The 16,156-nt window shown below is 40.3% G+C and overlaps 1 protein-coding gene and 1 long non-coding RNA gene across 9 annotated transcripts in view; one reads left to right on the plus strand and one right to left on the minus strand.

Annotated features, from left to right (window-relative positions):
- The window catches only part of DPH6 (diphthamine biosynthesis 6), a 151,483-nt gene extending 145,316 nt beyond the window's left edge, over nt 1-6,167 (minus strand). For 3 of the 8 annotated variants that reach the window (XM_025998422.2, XM_025998423.2, XM_072738206.1), the window contains exons 1-2: nt 6,093-6,166; nt 2,338-2,432 (exon numbers count right to left, since the gene is read on the minus strand). In XM_025998422.2, the coding sequence (XP_025854207.1) occupies nt 2,338-2,432; nt 6,093-6,115 (118 nt within the window). In that variant the 5' untranslated portion in view covers nt 6,116-6,166. Of the gene's footprint in view, nt 1-2,337; nt 2,433-5,669 lie in introns of all 8 variants that reach the window. The other 5 variants (XM_072738205.1, XM_072738209.1, XM_072738208.1 and 2 more) reach the window with 3 other exon arrangements.
- Nucleotides 6,168-6,426: 259 nt separating this feature from the next.
- The window catches only part of LOC112919925 (uncharacterized), a 169,638-nt gene continuing 159,908 nt past the window's right edge, over nt 6,427-16,156 (plus strand). Inside the window, exons 1-2 of the long non-coding RNA XR_003234988.2 lie at nt 6,427-6,900; nt 13,595-13,702. This is a non-coding gene — a long non-coding RNA (uncharacterized lncRNA). The remainder of the gene's footprint in view (nt 6,901-13,594; nt 13,703-16,156) is intronic.

Genomic DNA, 16,156 nt, shown 5'->3' on the forward strand with positions numbered 1-16,156 from the left:
ATCTACCAACCCACAACCATCCATTGTTTTTCACTACAATTACTATAGTTTCAGTTGATTTTCCAGCTTTAACTTCATAATATTTTAATTCCATTTACTATTGATTTTTTTTCTCATTAATAGTATTCTAAGTAAATGTCTCCATACCATTCTGAGGTATAATTTAGAGATACACTTTGCTTATCATTTTACCCACCCTGCCAATGAACCATGAGTACGTGGAAGATTATACATTAATGATTCAGTACAAAGTAACTGTAATAATTCAAGTAGAAAAGCTTAAGACAAGATCAAAATTCCAGGGAGGGAAATTATATCACTGTATGATTATATATTATATAAACTTCTGCCTTTTAAGTACCAAGACCTCCCAGATAAAAAGATTAAAAAACCCACTTGCCTGATAAGCTACAAGAAAAAAGAAATTTTTTTTTCTTTTTGCAACAGAACATAAACCAGTAATAAAATTCTGCTTTTTTAATTTTAATAATATAGTAGTTATGGGATAGTTCCCACACACCCATAATCAAGGAGTTTTCTATTTATTTAAAGTCAGAAAAAGGAGGTCATTTTCCAAACACCTCATTTCTAAAATGTTATTTTTATTTATCACTGAAATCCTAGTGCAAAGTCCTAGAGTGTATGTTTACCCCTAACCCCCTAGAAGACCTGTTTTCTATTTCTTCCTATAAAACATTTCTAATCTCTATCTTCCCACTTCAATTCTAGCATTACATAGATCCTAATTATGAAGGAAAGAAAATTCAAATCTCTGGCTGAAATAACTACTCACTCTTCCAGGCCTAACTCTAGTTAGTTCATTATTCATCTGTCCACCAGTAACTGAGTGAATGCCTCTTAGAGGCATAGAGCTGTTCCAAGTCCTGAGGAACATACAAGATACGACCTTCTTCTCAAGAATCTTATAAGCAATCTATTTGGGGATAAAAATCAAAGACAAAATAAATAGACAATAACTGTTAAATGATATAAAAACAAAATTCATCAGACTGGCAGCCCTGAGGAAGGAAGGAAAGAAGGAAGGAAGGAAGGAAGGAAGGAAGGAAGGAAGGAAGGAAGGAAGGAAGGAAAAAAGGGACATATTTAGCACTAAATTCAGATTCAACTAAATTTACTGGATGCTTACTTCATGCCAGAAACTCTAATTAGTGTTTTCACATATACTACTCATTTAATTCATCCTAAAAATAACAATAGAGCAAAAGCACGGTCTTGAAAAAAGCTGAGTAAAGGGGGATGATATAAAGATCTTACTAAAAGAGCCATGTGGAGAAGCAGTATTAAATCAAGGCAAGACAAGTATTAATTTCTCCCTATTATACCTTAACAGTTAATATCTATAGTTATATGGGTATAATAGAAGAATATAAAATGCAAATTGGTGAATTTTTTTTTTTTTTAATTCTAATTGAGGGAGGGAAAAGTATGGCCAGGTGTGGTGATAGATGTTAACTAAACTTATTGTGGTAATCATTTCACAATATATACAGATACCAAATCATTATGTTGTACAGCTGAAACTAATACAATGCTATGTGTCAATCAGATCTGAAAAAATAAAAGAAATTGTTGAAGGTTGAATCCTAACCTCCATAGTTCAAAATGTGATCTTATTTGAAAATAGGGTCATTGCAGATGTACTTAGTTAAAATGAGATTCTTAGGGTGGACTTTTGATCCAATATGACTTGTGACCTTATCTATAGAGGAAACCTGGACACAGACAAGGAGACAGGTATGAAAAATTTCTGATGAAAAAAATTTCATTGGGAAGAAAACTGAAAAATATAGCTTAAATGAGGTCTAAGGATTATTTGTGGATGTCCTTATTATAACAAGCAAATAAAAAGCAGAAATGTGTTTCTTTATGCCTCTTTCAAGTCTGACATGTTTAGCTTACACAAAAGATGGATCATTTATCAATACGTGTCTTACTTTCCAAGCTCCAGAAAGTTGTATCTTATTTAGTGTATGTTGGTTAAAACACTTGGAAATGTGTTGTGAAGGAACAGCATTACATTCTGAAGTAGGGAGATTCAAGGGTTTAAGTCTCATCTCTGCAAGTTTGTTCTAGCTATTTACCTTGGATAAATTTATAAAACTATGACTCTCAGTGTTCCTGTCTCATAAATCTCCAGGTGCTCTTATGAAAAATAAAGGATATGTAATCAAAAACAGCAGAGAGCCTAACATCTACTTAGGTGCTAAATATGTATTAGCTCCCTTTTCGTCTTCGCATGTTGCACACAATAGAACGCAATTATGAACTTGGAATTCCAGCCACTTAGAGAACTTCTCAATAAAGGTATACACTTACCCTGGTTTTCAGCTGGTCTCAGATTTGCTAAAGCAACAATTTGATGCCCAGCAACAACGCATTGCATCATATTATAACAGCTATCCTTCCCACCACTAAAAAAGAAATAAAAACATAAATATCAGGTTACTGACCATTATTAAACACAGAATCATTAGATATCAGAATATATCTATTCAATTTTTCAGAATACTTGAGGGACTGTTACACAATTAAAATGAAAAAAAAAAACATATAATTTCCATAGCATAAGCAAACTGAGCCAATGAATCTGAATGTCTAAGGTCACTACTCACAAGAGATATGTGCCATTATAACAAAGATCATTCTAAAAAAAATATGATAACTCTTTGGTTTATAATAGTGGCTTTCCTTTATATACAAAGTGCTTTGAAAATTTAAAAAAAGATCTAATTTTAAATTCTAGCTAAACAAGTATTGCATATATTCCTTAGATGAAATTCTCTATGGAAAAGTAGGAAAAACAACTCTTCTGTTCTACTAGAAGAAATCTAAAAATGTGCTACCATCACCAACTTAAAGGCCCAGATTAAAGATTTGAGATCCAATCTAATGACAAATCTGATGTACTTGGTGGGTTCACATTCTGCACAGATAGAAAACAAAATGCTGAATTACACTGATGAAGTTAAACATCAGTCCCATCAGTACTTCAGGCGTCACCATATATATGATGGCAGGATAAAGCTTGAGCCTTAGAGCTAATAAACAGACTGAAAGAAACTTCTAAATTCTAGGACCAAATCTACTGAAGGTAGGGCCAGATCACTTAGTCAAGAGAAGTAGTTTCAACTATAACAAGATTGAATGGCAACCTTTATGCCAAGTTCATCTATAACAAGGTTGAATGGCAACCTCTATTTTGGTTTAAATTCTATTGCTTCTCTCTATACGTGTTTCTTCCTTTATTTTATCATTGCCTCTCTGTGTCCTCCTCCTGTCCCATTCTTTCTAATCTTTACCTAAAATCTGCAAGTGTTTGTACCTCCAGGCAACGGTCAGACATATTCACAGCCTAAGAAACTTTTCAGAAGAGACTGCTTGTCCTAGAAGCTGGCCCTTTTTGCCTTTTACTTTAGTTCCGGACATTTATCTGCCTCTACTACATTCCAACCAGAAACTGTCATTCCAAAACTTCTCATGGGGAGACCGCCAAGAGGCATACTGAAGTTATGCATCATGCTCCCTTTCCTCAGACTCTGATATTTCCTTAATATGTCTTCCACAACTTCGCCTATTTGAACTTCACTCTATTTTCTCAGGACAAAAAAATAAAAATAAAAAATTAACTAATTCTTTAGACTATTTAGAATATTAAAAATTAAAGAGTATACAACCACTACTCTAATTCTTTAGAATATTAAAGATTATGGGTATACATCCACAACCAGAACTTAGCTTTATAATTCATTTGAAAATATGTTAAAATTTCAAATATGGTATTAAAATTGTATTTCCCAAAGTGTGTTCTATGGGACACTACTGTCCAACAAATACTGTAAGAACAAAAGGTTTGGGAAATGCTGAGCAACTTACCTCTCAGAACATTACGAAGTACATAAGCAATATGTTAGGTGAGAAGTCCTACAAAATATCGGAATTTTAGTTCCCAACTCTGTTGTAATATGCAAAGTTACTCAGTGTGCTTAGGCACATGCTGCATTATAAAACTAGAGAATGGTTTAATCTTCAAGGAGTCATTCAACTATAAAATTGAATAATTCGACCTTTTGTGTTATTAGGGAGAATAATGTTATTTCTGCGCTAAAGATTATGTGAGAATCTTGGTTTCACTTTTTCTTTAAAGCACACAAACATATTCCATCTCCCATTTTAGTACACACACAAGATATATTAGAAGTGGATTCACTGTATTTAAGTTTAAACTCGTATATATCCAAGTGTATATTCATATAAATGTATATATTGGGGATCCCTGGGTGGCGCAGCAGTTTGGCGCCTGCCTTTGGCCCAGGGCGCGATCCTGGAGACCCGGGATCAAATCCCAGGTCGGGCTCCCGGTGCATGGAGCCTGCTTCTCCCTCTGCCTGTGTCTCTGCCTCTCTCTCTCTCTGTGACTATCATAAATAAATAAAAAAAAAAAAATTAAAAAAAAATAAATGTATATATTTTATAGGCACTCACATTCATATCTAAAAATTGTTATAGATTCATACTCACAGCATGTCTCCTAACATTAATACAGATCTTACAGTTCGGCAAGAATTTCCCAACATTGCCATTTTTAAGCAATTTGCTTTTTTTTTTAATCATGAGTAATATATGCACATTAACTGAATATTCCCTACAATGGACTACAGCAATCTTCTATCCTTCCTTCAGAGATCTGAATCCTCAGTTGGTGTGTCTTAACTTCAACCGCTCGACTTTTGGCAAACTGCATGTGGTGTGAATTACTTATTGCCTGGGCTACTTTTTATTATTGTCTACCTTATCAAATAAAGACCACAGGGGTCGGAAACAGAAGGCATTTACTGAATAACAATCCTGACGTCATAGAGACCAAAAAAAAAAAGGGGGGGGGGTACTGAAATAAAATAAATCAGAATATCCCAGTCACTGCAGAGGGCATTGGAATGTCACATCCAGATTTCTTAAGAGGTCACTATTGTCAGCCAATGTCAATTCACTGGGACACTGAGCAAAAAAAAAAAAAAAAAAAAAAAAGTTCATGGAATCTCCAACGTGCTTACGGAAGCAAACATGGGTGTGGTGTATCTCGGATACTCCATACAGGTCCAAATCTCATTGAATAAATGTGCAAGTACTGCAGTCTAAGTCCTTTTTAGGGATCCCCGGGGGGCGCAGCGGTTTGGCGCCTGCCTTTGGCCTAGGACGCGATCCTGGAGACCCGGGATCGAATCCCACGTCGGGCTCCCGGTGCATGGAGCCTGCTTCTCCCTCTGCCTGTGTCTCTGCCTCTCTCTCTTTCTCTCTCTCTCTCTGTGTGTGACTATCATAAATAAATAAAAATAAGATAAATTTCTAAAAAAAAAAAAAATCCTTTTTAATGTCACCACGTTTGCTGCTGCTTCGCTTTCCAGATTGCGTGTGGACACATTTCGAGCGGCCTGGCCTGTCTTTGCTTGTCTGAGGACTTAGACACCTAGATACGGTGCACTCCGGAGATTTCAAACTTCTTTCGGAATAGACCGGGGCCCACCTAAAAGCGCTTGAAGTTGTCGGTAGCAAATGCAACCGGATTTAGGCTAAAAGTGATACAAGCGCGTTTCCATCCCGAGGGAAGAGAGACCCGTTTCCCACACTCTGAGCCCCAAGGCACAACACACCTTGGTCCTGAGCAACCCAGAGGCAGGTGGGCGGCGGGGGGAGGGGCGGCCTCCGGCGCGGGGTGGGGCCGCTCAGAGCTTCGGGAACCAGGTGGACCCGAAGGCGGCGCGGAGAGACTGAAGGAGCCACGGACGGGGCCCACGGACGGGGCTGCGGGGAGGGAAGCCGAGGCTCCCAGGCGTCACGGCCCGAACGCGACCCCGAGCCGGGTCACAGTCGTGCTTGAGGCCCGACAGCCCGGGAGGCGGAGCCGGGCCGGCGGGGAGGAGCGGGGCGACAGCCCGGCAACCCCGCCTCTCCCCGCCGCCCCGCACCGTCGCTCATCCTCGCAGCCGAAAGCGGGGCCCGCAGCCGCCGCCGCCGAGCAGGAAAGGGCGGGAGGCCGGCAGGGGCGCAGGCAGGCCGCTGAGGCGCCGCGTTACCTGATCAGAGCAGCGACCCTCATGCCGGGCGCAGTGCGCGTGCGTGCGGCGGGCGGGGGCGGGGGCGGGGCCGAGGAGTCGTCGGCGCGCCGTCGTGACGCGCCCCGGGGCCTCGCGCGGGCGGCCGCCTCGCCGCCTGTCCGCCGCCCGCCGCCCGCCTCGCCCCGCCTCGCCCCACGCCGCCCCCCACGCGGCTGCCTGCGGGACTCCCGGGCGCGGCGCGGCGCGGCTCTGCATCGCCGGCTGGTCCCTGCGACGGCGACCTCCTGGCCCGGCCGACGAGGATGCTCAGGCACGGCCTGGCCACCTAAGTGAGGGCCCTGAAGCTGCCCGCGGGAAGGGCACGGGCGGCGGCGGCGGCGGCGGCGGCGGCGGCGGCGTTGGTTTCGCGGGGGGACCGCTCCAGTTACGTGTGCTCACACCGACGCCCCTCGACCGTGCAGGGGGCGGAGAACTTGGCCTTTACTTCCTCGGCCGCCTGCAAGAAACCCGGCGCCCTGCAGTGTCCTGTTTTGCCTGGAGTCACCTTCCGTTGCTTCTGTCCTGCAAACCGAAATCCGGACCGAGACTCCTGACCGCGAAGCTCCCCCAGAGTCGGCCCTGCCCTACTGCGCTGCACAGAAGCCAGGAAGCCGGAGGAGGCCGCTCACGGAAGAGCACTGGCCTTGCAGAAGGAAACGCTAGCTTCCAGATTAACTGGCCAGGTGTCTTATTTACTGAATGCCTCTCCTGTGCCAGGCACTGATGGGGCTCTGGGGTGCATCCGTGAACAGGACACGGATCCCCATCCTCCTGGCGTCTACATCGGGTGGGTAGAGCAGACAATATGCAGGTTCAAAGAAAAGTTCTTTGGGATGTTTTAAAAAAAAAAAAAGTGATAAGTGGTATGAAAAAAGAAAACAGAGACTGAAAGCATTCGGGAAGTGGGGAGGACTCAGGGAGTAGGGGGGAAGGCAAGCTAGGACCTACTGGGAAGGTGAGAATCAGCCCACTTAATCAGGGTGACTAGGCTGTGGGTGACTAGGGTGTGCTCCAGGCAGCAGGAAGAGCTAGAGCCAAGGCCCTGCACCTGTTACGTGTTGGTGCAAGAACAGGGCTGGCGGGTGTGGTGGGAGCAGAGCGAACAAGGCAGGAAGCCGGAGATGGGGCTTGTGTGATGGAGGGACGAGGAAGATCACATAGGGTCTTGTGCAGGACGCAAAGAACTGCTTTTTATTTCGAGTGAAGTCCGTGACCGCCACAGGGTTTTGAGCAGAAAAGTATGACTTAACACTTTAAAAAGACTATACCGGTTAGGAGGCTGTTGCACTAGTGAGGAGGTATATGATGGAGCCTGGAACCCAGGATGGTGCGAGTCAATTCGGTGAGAAGGAGGCAAGTCCAGGTCTCTCTCTCTCTCTCTCCAAGGTAGAGTCGATTGAGTTGGATGGATTAGAGACGCGATGTGAGAGAAAGCAACCCATGAAGGATGATACCAATCTCGTGAATTAAACATGTAAGAAGTTTAAAATTATGCCCAGTACATAATAATCATTCAATTTAATTATACCATAATATTCTCATTAACTCCAGTGACGACAGTGGTGACTGTGCATACCAGTTTCAGCATCCAAAATGATGCATTTTTTAAACTACACATTTGTGGATGTTCACCAAATGAGTCAAGTGTTTAAAGAGTTTGCAGTCTAGTTGGGATAGAAGACAAATAAGTGCATTAGACGTTCACACTACAAGATGGCATATTTTGAAAGTAACAAGTTATGTAATGCATATGACAGGAGTCCCCGGAGTTGAACCCAACAGGTAAATGCTAGAATGAGGACAGGCTTGAAAGAGTGACAGCAATGAGCAGCGGGAACAGTTGGACCTCACAAAGGTAGCAAGATAGGAGGAGTTCAGAGCATGTCACCTCAAAATACGCTGCTTCGACATACTGATTATTTTGTACTAAATGCACCTGAGAAGCAGTAGATGTAGGAACGGCACTCTGACCCTCCTTTTTTTTTAATTCCTGAAAGCGGGGAATAAAACTCCCTTACAGTAAGTCCCCTCCCTGAACCTGGAATAAAGAAGATACTCTTATTGCTGGAAAAAAGGAATTGAGGAATGGATGTGATAATGACCTAAACATTTATTCCTAAGGGGTCATAGACTTGAATACCCTTCTTAGTCTGCAGTTACTGCTGTGTCCATTCACAGTTACCACTGGGCAAGGGCATCCCAAGGGGCATCCAAGTGGATGACCTGGGCTCCATATGTATTCTTTCTCTCTACTGCGTGAAAGGAGCCCCATCTCTTCTCGCTATTGAGTCAATTATCCTTGGTTGCTGGCCCCTAGGTGCAAAGGGTTAAAAGTGCCCTATTACAAAATATCTTATATTTCAGTAGATCACTATGGTGCCCCCTGGCAAGAAAGAAAACCTCGAGGACTAGGATTTCTAACTCTGCTCAGCCCAGAGTTGTGGGAGGTGAAGCAGAGTGTTCCCCGTGGGTTATTGGGAGTGATTGTAAATGAGACCATCTGGCTTTCGCCACTTGGTTGCCAGATCCATATATTTTTCCTATCAGAAACACAGTGCCATACAGAGATCTCTGATTTAGTGCCTATACTATATACTGAGGGATTACGCACCATCATTGTTGAGTATTGTCTCTGAACAGCTGATTTAGCTGATATACTCTAGTACCCTTTCCAGTACTGTATGACGGTAGTTTCATAGTACAGTTTCAGTAGTACAGTTTATGATGTAACAACTGGATCTCATAGATATGGGGCCACTTGTATACTTCATTCTCTGTGAAATTGGTATTTTTATGAATGTTGTGCTATATAGGATTCTGTGCCTATAGAGTTAGCACTTCTAGCCCAGGTTTGGGAGACCAGAAAGCATCCCTTCTGTGTTCAATCCGGGAGGCATGGAGTGCTGTGAACTCCACAGTGGATCTGAAAGTATGGCTGTTGAAAGGTGTCAGTCATGTGTGCTTCCCACGGCAGGTGTTTTTGCAAGGGTATCTGAGTGGTTCACCCCCATGGCCACCACACTGATACAAAATGACTTTCACAGAATCACATGATGAGGAGCAGGAATGTTTACCCTACCTGTTTCACATTGTGTCCTGTTGGAGTTAGAAAGGTAGAATGAAGAGTTCTTTAAAACTTGGAATAGTATTTGAAGGAGAGTCAATCTGAGGTTGTAAAAAATCTAAATAATAAACAATAGTGCTTTAAAAGAAATGCTTTCATTTATATCAAAACAAATATATTCATCCTGAATATAGTAGCATACTAATACTGAATCCCGGCAGTGTCTTTAAGAGGACTCATAAGTTAATAGGGAAAACTTACTTTTGATTAGTAATATCCATTTGCCTAGAAGTGTTTTGCTCAAACTTCAAGAAAAGTTGGTTTAACAAAACCTCTATATGCAGAGTGTTATATATGGATAATATAAAGGTTACTGCAGCCCAGTCAATGTTAACAAGTTAATAGATTTTATATCCATATGAAGTGATTCCTTTTATTGTATACTGAAATGACTTGCCCAACATACACATTTTAAAGGCATTGTGAGGGGATCCCTGGGTGGCTCAGCACCTTGGCGCCTGCCTTTGGACCGAGGCGTGATCCTGGAGTCCCAGGATCGAGTCCCGCGTCGGGCTCCTGGCATGGAGCCTGCTTTTCTCCCTCTGCCTGTGTCTATGCCTCTCTCTCTCTCTCTCTCTCTCTCTCTCTGTCTTTCATGAATAAATAATTAAAAAATAAAAAAATAAGGCATTGTGAGCTCACTTCCTGCAGTCTCAAACTCTAACTTATGAATGACTATGGATTAATTTGTATAGCCAACAAAATAGGTGAACAGAAAATCAAATTCAAAATAATTTCAATCCCTTGCCAGTTTACTTAAGAGAAACTCTCCATAGCCAAACACTGTTGCTGGTAATAAAAGTTGCAAGCTGTCACTAAATTCTGCTTCCTTGGCAGCACATCTCAGTGATGCACTGATTGATAAAGACTCAGATAATCAAATAAAAAATGCTGCAGGTAGTTATTCTCAGAGTCCTTGAGAGAATTCATGTCTTAAGCCAATACATCTCCCTGAAGTCAAGAGTATAGGAAGCCATCAGAAGGTTACTTGATAAGAATTTACGAAAAAAAAAAAAAAGGAATTAAGTAATATTTGGAGCTTAAATGTAAGGGCATCATTATATGAGTATCTGATCCATCTATATTAGTAATGGCAACTTATATGGGATAGGCTCTCTTGTAGGTGTTTTATGTATAGTGATTCATTTAAATATCACAGCAAACCAATGAAGTAAGACACATTTAATTCCCATTTATAGTTGAGGAAACTGAGTAGAAAGATGTTAAACAACCTGCTTATCTTAGTCAGTTTGGGCTGCTTTAAAAAACAATACCATAACCCAGTGGCTTAAACAACAGACATTTATCTCTTACAGTTCTGGAGGCTGGGAAGTCCAAGCTCGGAAAGCCATGTTGGTCAGGTTCTGGTGAGAGCTCTCTTCCTTGTTTGCAGACTGCTGCATCCTTATAGGGTAGAAAGAGTTTCTTCTTATAAATACTAATCCCATTAATGAGGGCTCAATGTCATGACCTACTTACCTCCTAAAGGCTCCTACCTCTATATACCATCACATTGAGTTTTAGGTCTTCAACATCAGTCCATAGCACTGCCCAAAGTCCTACAGGGAAAAGTGGCAGAACCAGATTTCAAACCCAGGCAGTCTAACTCTGAAGTCTAAGCTCTTAACTTCTATACTATATTGGCCACCGAAATAGTCAGCTGGGTATTTGGCTAAAATATCCTATTTCCAATATGTTTGGAAGGACAATGTCATGATTCACCTGCCGAATCTACTTTTTCTATGCTTCCAAGCTGACCAACCCTTTTTCTGAAAGACACAAATTGTTGTATTAATGAATTAATATATCGTATGAGGTCATTGTTAAAGATTGCAGGCCTGAGAGTCATTCTGTGTCTCTTACATACCTTTTTTATTCATAATTGATAACATCATGTTCAAAAGCTATAGGAGTCAGGCAGGTAATATAAATGAGTAAAGTGGCCATATAAAACAGTACAGGATGGTGAGGACCGTGGCAAACCACTGCTCACTCTCCACTTGGCTCCAGCTGCCCTGAACAAATGTGGACCCAATGTTACCAGACCTTCTGATTTTCCAAGAGATGACAAAAGTCTTCATTTTAGCTAACTCCTTAAAAAAAAAATTATTTGAGAGAGAGAGAGAGAGAGAGTATCCACACAAGTGGGGGAAGGGGCAGAGAGAGAAGCAGACTCCCTGCTGAGTGCAGAGCCCATCATTGTGCTTATCCCCAGACCCTGAGATTATGACCTAAGCCAAAGTCAGACACTTACCTGACTGAGCCACTCAGGCACCCCAATTAACCCCTTTCCTTTAATGTTAGAAACTAATTTTTAAAATTGTAATCACTTTGCGCCCCAAATAAAATATCTGCTAATTATTAATTTTATAATTTAGCTTTAGAGAGCAATCTTTATTCCTTTATTCAACTAGCATTAATTCATGGCGTATTATGTTTATTTATCAAAATTTTAAATTCTTGGGCAGCCCAGGTGGCTCAGTGGTTTGGCGCCACCTTCATCCCAGGGCGTGATCCTGGAGACCTGGGATCGAGTCCCATGTCAGGCTCCCTGCATGGAGCCTGCTTCTCCCTCTGCCTGTGTCTCTGCCTCTCTCTGTGTGTCTCTCATGAATAAATAAATAAAATCTTTTTTTAAAAAATGTTTAATTCTTATATAATTTGTTACAGAAATATTTTTGTCTGATATATGTGTAAAAAATGTACAAGAATATCCACTGAAGCATTATTTGCAAAATGGAAATCTCATCAGGACAGGGACTTTGTATTATTCATACATAGAACAGTCCTGGAATTGTAGTAGGAACTAAATATATATACATATATATTTATATTTTATTATTTTTTTATATATTATATAAAAATATATATTAAAGATGCCTGGTAGCTCAGGGCGTGATCCCAGGATTTGGGACCGAGTCCCACATCAGGCTCCCTGCAATGGAGCCTGCTTCTCCCTCTGCCTATGTCTCTGACTCTCTCTCTGTGTCTCTCATGAATAAATAAATCTTTATATATTTTTATAAAAAATATAAATATAAAATATAACATATTTAACTTAAGTTTCATCAACAGGATTCTTTTTTTTTTTTTTTTTTTTCAGTTCAAACTCACTTCCCTTTTCTTAAAGTCCAAATTACCATTACATGGTTTGGTACTCAATAAAGGAAAACTTGTTCAAATAAGGTAATATGTTGTCATCAGTAGTTCCAGGTGATTATTTACAATCAAGTAGCATTATGAATAAATCCTTGAGAAGCCCATCCATGGGGTTTACACTTTGTCAAGGTCCAGTTCCTCTGGAGTGGAGATTCCCAGTTCATTTAAAGTTGGTCTAAGTTCCTGGATGACATAGGGGTAGATTTCCTTAAGAGGTCCTGCTTTGTCCTTAACAACCTCTGGGATGCGGGGGCAGCCCCGGTGGCTCAGCGGTTTAGCGCCGCCTTCAGCCCAGGACGTGATCATAGAGACCCAGGATAGAGTCCCGCATGGGGTCCCTGCGTGGAGCCTGCTTCTCCCTCTGCCGGTGTCTCTGCCCCTGTGTGTGTGTGTGTGTGTGTGTGTGTGTGTGTGTGTGTGTGTCTCATGAATAAACAAACAAACAAAACCCACAACCTCTAGGATGCGAACTTCACTAGCAAAACCATGTAACTGCGTGCGGTAAAGCATCATCAATGATTTTGGGTTCTGGAACCAGATCACAGCCAACAAGTGTGTTCATCCCTTTACGCAATTCCCAGGCATCAATATCTGGCTTGTTGAAGTATGTCACCCAGGGAGCATCAAACTCCTCCTCTGTCCCGTGTGACCCACGGGAGCAGCAGCGAACTGATTGGACAGCGGCAGCAGGGCCTGGCCGGGCTGGGTACCCGAGGCTCGCGGGCAGCGGCAGGGGTGGCCGCAGTGCCAGGCTGAGGGGAAGCCGGGTGCCAGAACAGGATAAATTACGGTCCTCCACACCCTGAAATACTGTGTAACAATTAAAGAAATACGAAAACTTCTTTAAGATATATTTTCAGCATAAAAAGCAAATTGCAGATGTTTCTATTTGCACTGAAGGTAAATTAAACATACATACATATGCAGGTATATATACACACACACATTATATATAAATGTGTAAGTAGATATAAAAGCCTCTACAAAGTTATATGCCAAACTGTTACAATGATACAAATTCTGATGAAAAAAAAAAAACAGGAGATGGGACTTCTACTTTTCACTTCATTGACGTCTGTATTGTTTGACTTAGGTGAATATATGTGCATTACTCATATATTTAAAAAGACTAAATATTTAGCCCCATTATTAAAGAATGAAATAAAATAACCACGTAATATAATTTCTTAACTTTCAGGTTAGCAAAGATTTGAAAAAAAAAAAAAAAAGAAAAACTGAGGAAGATAGATACAAACGTTGGCAAGCACAAGGGGAAAGGAACAGTTTCATGCTCAGTGCAGGAAAAGTAAGTACAGCTGTTCAGCGGGCAAAGTGGGACTATACATTATGTATTAAATCTTTAATGTGCATACACTCTAAGCATTCCCATCTCTAGGAATTTATCTTAAGGAAGAAATTGGACAATAATACAGAGGTGTATATACTAAAATGTTCCTTGTGATGTTGTTTATGGCATTAAAAATAGTAAAGGGTGGCATAGTCAGTTGAGCATGTTGACTCTTGGTTTCAGCTTAGGTTGTGATCTCTGGGTTGTGAGATTGAGTCCCGCATCGCAGTGCAGAGTCTGCTTGAGATTCTCTCCCCATATCCCTCTGCCCCTCCAGCTGTACTTGCTGTCTCCCTAAAATAAATAAAATCTTTTTTTAAAAAAGAAAACAAAATGAGTATCAATAATTAGGAGATTGGTTAAATAAATGTGCCATGGTAAATGTTACTATAGTATACCTACACGGTAGAAGATTATTCAGTCATTATAAGGGTGATGTGTATGCATATTTGTTACTATGTAAATATTAGCATGGGATAAAATATGATAGCATTCACATACAAAAATACATACATATACATATACATATACATATACATATACATATACATATACATATACATAGGCATATATGTGGAGACAGCACAGTTAAGTACTTGCACTCTGGAGTCAGACTCCCTCAGTTTGAATGTCAGAACTGCTATTTACTAAGCTTTGTAATTTGAGGCAGTTTACTGAAACTTTCTTTTTTTAGTTTTGTTATCTGTAAAATGGGATTAAAATATTACCTACCCCACATTGTTGTTGTAAGAGTTAAAGAGACCATCATAATCATAGAATCTATTTTTATTTTACGTAAAGAGAAATCTGGAAAAGAATCATCAACGTGGTAGTGGTAGTCTTTGGGTGTTAAAATTGAATCTTTTTTTTTTTTTTTTTGCTTTCCTATATATACCTTTCTATATTATTTTCATTTTCTAAAATTAATATATTTTTGTAAATAGAGTTACTGATGATGGATGAACAGATGATAGGTAGAATGGAAGGAGGGAAGAGAGGCAGGATACCTGATTGCTTCAGGGTAAGTCTTATAGGTAGCCAATTCTCAATGAAGTTACAGAAAAGTATAGAATCTACTCTTCAGCTGTAGAGATTCCCAAAATCAACTTTGCTATTCATCCAGTGAAGATCAGATTGTAGGGAACTGATGGAAGCTACACGAAACTGCATTCATATGTAGCTACGTATGAAGCTATACACCTTCACACACACTAATAAACCAGAATGTGTATGAGTGAGCTGATTCTTTTGCCAACAGGAAAACACAAATTAGAAATACTCTTTCATTGGAACATTGCTTGATAAATGAAAACTGCAATGAGATACCAATACATACTCACAAAAATAACTAATGTTACAAAGACTGGCAATACTAAGTGTTGACGAGGATATGAATCAACTAAAACTTTAATACATTGTTAGTAGGAGTGCAGAAATGGCACAGCCTCTCTGTAAAACAGTTTGACAGCACCCTATAAAGTTAAACACACTGTACCTTATAACCCAGCAATTCCAGTCCTAGGTATTTACTCCAGAGAAATAAATACATATTTCCACGTAAAAAAAAATGTGTACGTGAATATTCACAGCAGCATTATTTATAATAGCTGAAAACCAAAGGAACCCAAATCTCCATTACAGATGAGTGGATAAACAAATGGTATATTTATATCATGGAATATTGCTCAGAAATGTACACGACAACATGGATGAATTTTAAAAGCATGTTAAGTGAAAGAAGTCAAACACAAGACTGCATTAAGTATGATTTTGTTTATATGGAATTCTAGAAAAGGCAAAGCTACCAGTGATGGAATGGGGATCAGTGTTGCCTGGGGTCAGGGATGAGGAAAGACCTTGAGGAGACTTTAGAGTGAAGGTGCTGTTCTACATATTGCTAATAGAGGTAGTTATATGATAGTAAGCAATTACCAAAATTCATCAAACTATTCACTTAAAATTGGTTAAAAATTTTATATGAAATCAATGTCTTAAATTGTCAGTAAGTTATTGGTAAGGTAGAGCCAGTTTTTATTATTTGATAAATGACATTCTATTAATTCACTTTCTCTAAATAAGTATATGTGTATATATATATTATAGGAATTAAACTTTGAAGGAGACTGTAGCCATTGGTGGGACATCCTTTCCTTTCATTCTTCTTCCCAAACAATGGGAGTTCTGGATTCTATATCCAAGACATTTTAAGAGTCATTTAAAAGACAAGAGAACTTGTCTTAAATCTGCATTTGTATGGTAAGCATACTCTTATTTAAGTTGTGAGCTTGAGGATCGTATTAGACATTTTAGAGGAGCTAAAGCCTCCAAAACCATCTTTAGTTGCATTTACATTTCCAAATACTGTATTGATTTCAGGCACTAGTCAGCTATAATATCTGAAAGAAAATTTGC

This window comes from Vulpes vulpes, chromosome 15 (assembly GCF_048418805.1).
Source record: "Vulpes vulpes isolate BD-2025 chromosome 15, VulVul3, whole genome shotgun sequence".
NCBI lineage: Eukaryota > Metazoa > Chordata > Mammalia > Carnivora > Canidae > Vulpes > Vulpes vulpes.